This window comes from Meriones unguiculatus, chromosome 11 (genome assembly GCF_030254825.1).
Source record: "Meriones unguiculatus strain TT.TT164.6M chromosome 11, Bangor_MerUng_6.1, whole genome shotgun sequence".
Taxonomy (NCBI): Eukaryota; Metazoa; Chordata; class Mammalia; order Rodentia; family Muridae; genus Meriones; species Meriones unguiculatus.
The window spans coordinates 19,523,456-19,529,455 of record NC_083359.1 but is presented as its reverse complement, the minus strand read 5'-3'; the positions used below and the strand labels follow the sequence as shown (position 1 = coordinate 19,529,455).

At 48.0% G+C, this 6,000-nt stretch overlaps 1 protein-coding gene across 1 annotated transcript; it reads left to right on the top strand.

The window, feature by feature from the left end:
- Nucleotides 1-2,959: 2,959 nt before the first annotated feature.
- On the top strand, nucleotides 2,960-3,901 carry LOC110559094 (olfactory receptor 1D2-like). The gene has a single exon (XM_021654355.1). It carries the CDS (start codon nucleotides 2,960-2,962, stop codon nucleotides 3,899-3,901), a length of 942 nt encoding a protein of 313 aa, XP_021510030.1.
- Nucleotides 3,902-6,000: the final 2,099 nt, after the last annotated feature.

Sequence of the window (6,000 nt, the reverse complement as noted above, 5' to 3'; positions counted from 1 at the left end):
AACACTAGCACTGCCTGAACAAGGTCAGAGTCAGCTCTCAATTCCAACTAGGTAGGACCGTATTTCATGCTTTAAATATCAAATTTATTTCTTTTTAAAAATTTGTGTGTGTGGATTATCGTAGGCAGGTGCTTTTGGAGGACAAAAGAGGGCACCAGATTTCTTGGAACTGGAGTTAGAGATGGTTGTGAGCCTCCTGCTTTGGGTGCTGAAAACTGCACTCTGGTCCTGTGAGAAAGCAGCAAGCACTCCCAACCACTGAGCCATCTCTCCAGTGCCTGGTTTCAGTTCTTGGAGCCTTTAATCACAGCCAGACATTTTTTACTGTGGCTGCCTTTTTATGCTGCTGGATTTTAGTGTGCAATATTCATTTCATGTGAACATCCATTCATCCATTCTTTCCTTTGACTACTTTCTTGGGCACCTACTATGTGCCGGGTGTTGTTGCAGGCACTGAGTAGTGAATGAGGCAGATGTGTCTATGTTCTGGGGAATGCATGGCCCCATGAGAAAAACACTCCATAAACAAGTCAATGAATGAATGAATTTGCATTGAGATATAGGCAAGAAGCTCAAAGAAGAGTAGCTGATTAAAACTGCACGAACAGGAGCCAGCGAGGTTTCTCAGAAGGTACAGTGCTTGCTCTATATTCTGGTTAGGATTACCATTGCCATGCTGAATCACCATGACCAAAGCAACTTGAGGTGGAAAGGTTTATTTGGCTTACACTTCCATATCACATTTCATCACTGAAGAAAGTTAGGACAGGGACTCCAAAAGGGCAGGAACCTGGTGGCAGGAGCTGATGCAGAGGCCATGGAGGAGTGCTGCTTACGGGTGTTCTCTTGGCTTGCTCAGCACGCTTGTTGATGGAACCCAGGACCACCAGCCCAGAGATGGCACCACCCACAATGTCTCCACGCCCCATCAGTCACTAACTAAGAAAATGCTCTACAGACCTGCCTACTGCCCAATCTTATGGAAGCGTTTTCTTAAGTATGGCTCTCTCCTCTCCTATGACTTGCTTGTGTCAAGTTTACCTAAAACTAGTCAGCACATTATGAAAGCCTGATCACCTGAGTTTGATCCCTAGAACCAATGGTGGAGAGAGAGAACTGACTCCTGAAATTTGTCCTGACACACACACACACACACACACACACACACACACACACACACACACACAGTAAGTGAAATAAAATAAAGCAAAACAAAATAGGACACAATAAAGGTTTTTGTTGAGAAGTTGCCTTTCGGCTGGAGGCAAAGATAAATGATCAAAGCTGAAAGAATTCCAGGCTGAAAAGATAAATGATCAAAGCTGAAAGAAAACCACAGTCAGCATAAAGGCTCCAAGGCAGGAAGGACCGTGAAGTTCTTTCTGTGCCTGGCAGGAGACACAGAAAGAAAAGCGGGTGGAAACCAGGTGATGGAAGACTTTGGTCAGGAGGCTGGACTTCAGCATGAGCTACGCTGGGGAGTTTTAGGCAGCTGAGTGTCTCAGTGCCTTTGAGTGTTCAACTGAGAAGGCGCTGCAGTGTAGGTGGGGGATGGGGTGCAGGCAGGTAACAGTCTGGGCTCTCGTGAAACCCTGCCTTGCAAAACAAGGGCTGCATTGCAGCGTGGTTTGGTTTCATTGGACAGGCTCCTCAAAGGGTGAGATCCTGCACTTTGTCAACCTTGAGAGTCACCTTGTACATGTAGGGGCACACAGAGAGACCCTAAGCACAGGACTGCTGTGAACGTACCCAGCTAGCAGTGGGTTGGGCCAGGTCAGGAATGAGGGCTTTGTGCATCTATTACAGGCTGTTCACCATCTGAAGACTCTGGGCATGTTTACTGGCACTTTCCTACTGTGCCCTGCCTCCTTGCTGCGGGGGCCTTGAGGCCAGGGCTCATTTTTCTGGTGTCCCCTCATTTCACAGCAGCTGTGGGATAAGGAGGAGTTCACTGTGCGGGTCAAAGCCTTGGTGCCCAAGTCCTTGCCCTCAGCCTATAGCACCTGACAACCAACCAGCTGGTGCCTGCAGCATGCCGGAGGGCATAGCTCCACCTTCGGACCGTGTTGGATAAGAAGTCCCTTCCGCCTGTGCTGTCAGTGTGCTTCGGCTGAAGAGTGGACACAGGGAGAGCACTGGGAAGGTGGGAACTAGGGAAAACTGTACCTGATCTCTAGTGCAACTTAACTCAATTAAGAAATGGTTATTATGGACTAGAGCAGTGCTTCTCAACCTGTGGGTCGCGGCCTCTTTGGAGGGCTAATGACCCTGTCACAGGGGTTGCCTAAGACCATCGGAAAAAGTAGATATTTACATTACGATTCACAACAGTAATAAAATTACAATTATAAAAAAGCAATGAAAAAAGTTATAGTTGGGGAAAGGGTCGCTGCCTTAGGAAGGTTGAAAACCACTGGGCTAGAGAGACTGCTCAGTAGGCAACGCTTGTTGTATATGCATGAGACTTGAGCTTGATGTTCAAAAGCCACATTAAACAAGAAAAACAATCAATGCTGACAGGATTGCAATCCCAGTGCTGGAGGGCAGAAACGGGAGAATCGCTGGGGCTCATGGGTGAGTTACTTGAGTGGAACTGGAAGCTTCTAGACCAGCAAGAACTCTGCCTCAGGGAGGGAGGGAGGGAGGGAGAGAGAGAGAGAGAGAGAGAGAGAGAGAGAGAGAGAGAGAGAGCACATGAAAGGGAAACCAAATAAGTAAGGTGGGGGAGGTGGGCTGGAGAGAAGACTCAATGGGTAAGAGAATGTATATATCTTCCAGAGGACCCTAGTTCAGTTTCTAGCACCCACATATGGTGGTTCATTCCAGCTCTCTGTGATGCCCTCTTCTGGACACACACACACGGTTCTGGTAGAAAGCTCCTACATTTAACTGTGATCTGATTCTGAACACACAGTGAGTTCCAGCTGTCCAGCCTGTCCCCTCCAGTGGCCTCTGGGAGATGTCCAAGTGGAGGGAGAATGAGACCGGAGTCAGCGAGTTTCTCCTGCTTGGCATCACCACTGACTCACGGCAGCAACAAGTCCTCTCCTGGGCCTTCCTGTGCATGTACCTGGTCACAGTGGCCGGGAACACACTCATTTTCCTGGCCATCAGCTCCGACCCACGCCTGCACACCCCCATGTACTTCTTCCTCGCCAACCTCGCCTTCGTTGACATCTGCTTCACCACCAATCTCATCCCCAGGCTCCTGGCTGGCCATGTGGTGGGAACACAGACCATCTCCTATGCCCACTGCCTGACTCAGATGTACTTTCTAATCTCCTTTGCCAACGTGGACACGTTTCTGCTGGCTGCCATGGCCCTGGACAGGTTCGTGGCCATCTGCTACCCGCTACAGTACTGCACCATCATAACCCCTAAGCTCTGTGGGGGGCTGGCAGCCGTTGTGTGGGTAGGCTCTGGCCTCATCTCTCTGGTGCACACACTCCTCATGAGCAGACTGACCTTCTGCTCCTCCCTTCCCGAGATCTCTCACTTCTACTGTGACGCTTACCTGCTCATGAAGCTGGCCTGCTCAGACACACGGGTCAATCAGCGAGTCTTCCTAGGGGCCGTGGTCCTCTTTGTGACCCCCTGCGTTCTCATTGTGGTCTCTTACGTCCGCATCGCTGTGACGGTCTTCCAGATACCCTCTGCCAAGGGCAGACACAAAGCGTTTTCCACGTGTAGCTCGCACTTGTCTGTGGTCACGCTGTTCTACGGGACGGTTCTGGGGATCTATATACGGCCTCCGGATTCCTTCTCCACCCAGGACACGGTAGCCACCATCATGTACACTGTGGTAACCCCCATGCTGAACCCCTTCATTTACAGCCTGAGGAACAAGGACATGAAGGAGGCAGTGACAAGGCTCTTCAACAGGGTCCCAAAGTCCTCTTAGTGCCAGGAGTGTCAGCTCGGATGTCTAAGACAGAAAGACTTGGAGCCTGACTCTGGATGCCCCTTCTACCTTGTCTCCTCCCACTCACCCACCCAGATTGTTTTTGGAAAAGAAAAAACATCCAGAAATTAGAATAGAATAGAATTTTACTATTACTAGAAGAGACACTTAAATCTCCACTGCAGGGAACAGAAAATCCTGATTATATTGAGTTAAGTAACACAAGAGTTTATGAGAATCATTATATCCATAATGACAAATCCAGAGGAGAAAATCCAAAACGAGAACTGAAGGTTCCTCCCAGACCTTTCTCTTGTGGCCCCCAGGAACACACATCGATCCCAGTGTTTCCAAGGTGGCTGCTGGGGCACCAACCATCTTTTCGCATCCCAGGTAAGGGGAAGAAAGGCAAAGGGGGCTTCCCAAAGGCTATGTGGGAAGCCCCAAGCCCCACTCGCTACCTTTTGGTCACATCCCAGTGACTGTGAGAGCAGCCTGTGAGAGGCAATTGTTATTTTGGACATTGCTGCTGTCATTTGGTCTTCTGTTGATTAGAGTTAGACACGTTGTGGCTCAGAAATGAAAGGAAGATTGAGACAGCAAGCAGGGAAGAGGCTAGCCACAAACCCAAGCAGGTCTTGCCATGGTAACAAATGTGCAGCCCCATGGTTGCTCTCAGAAGTACAGACGTGTTTTGGACTCCAGTCTGACAATATGAACACAAGCCATGGATGGGACTCTACATTCTTTACTTTTCCCCTTACATTTTGCTTGTAAAAGGGACCCTGCACTCTTCATTTTTCCTCAAGTTTTCTTTATTCAGGCACCCTACACTCTTAGGCAAACCCCTCAGTCCTAACCTTGAGTGATGCACCTCTTAGGCAGAGCCAAGAAGTACAGGAAAATGAACTCGGGGTTCTTGTGACAACTTTGGGGGGAGAGTAAAGGTTTTTAAAATTATTTTTAAAGTGTGACTTCTACATATGTGTGCATGCCTGTGTGAGTATATGACCTATGTGTGCAAGTGCCCAAGGAGGTCAAAAGAGAGTGCTGGGTGCCCTGGAACTAGAGTTACAAGTGGCTGTGAGCTGCCTGCCTTGAGAACTGGAACTGAACCTGGATCTCTGGAAGAGCAGCAAGCGCTCTTATGAGTTCCTGAGACCAACTTACTTTTAAGGAAATAAATTTCATCTGCTGATTTCTTCTCTGCAGAAAAAAAAATCATAGTGTTCAAATGCTAATATCAAAATACAGCACTACGTTCTAAATAAAACAACAGTAATCAGTAATAAAGCAGTCTAGTAAAACACCAACATGATATTTCAAAAGCAAGTTATATTTTGTCCCCTTTTTGAGATGGTGTCTAGCTATATAACCCAAGTTAACCTAAAACTAGCAATCCTCCTGCCTCAGCCTCTTCAGTCTTGGGACTGCAGTCATGTACCACCATGCTTGGCAAAATAGGAAACAGTTGTCCATAGTATATGAAACCTCTATTTCTAGAGTTGATATCAAGGGACAAATATAATTTTTGAAAGTGACTTCATTAGTTTGTATTAATTATACCTTTTTATTTTCTGTGTCATCTTATATTTTGGCATCAGGGGTCCACTGAGATGAGAGGGGGAACCCCTGAACCACAGCAGGGTGATGCCTTTTATATTCAAACTAATTCAGAAGCCAGAGCATCTGGACACCAGCCTTTTACACTCTAGCCTGATAATCTCAGGTCTGGTTATCAGGTTGGTAGAGGGTTTTCTAAGCCGTAGGGTTATTATCTAAACCAGACAGTCCACACCTCTGTGAGTCCCTTTTCCACTCCCTACCTTCAGAGCCCACCACAGAGGTTCTAGTCCGTGTTTCCCATGACGCTAGGCTTCCCTGTGTGAGTCACACCTCCTGCTGCTGGGCTCTGTAGGTGTGGCAGTCACTCCAGTGCCTGCGTGTCTTCCCATGTGAGCAGCAAGCGCTGCCGCTGGCCTCCTCAGGGACCTTCACCCAGTTAAAGCTTGATCTTTGTCTATACCACCAAAAGGCTTTTCAGGACCAGCCAGAATGAAGCAGTTTGATTGTCTGAGCACGAAGGGGAGCTTAGGAGA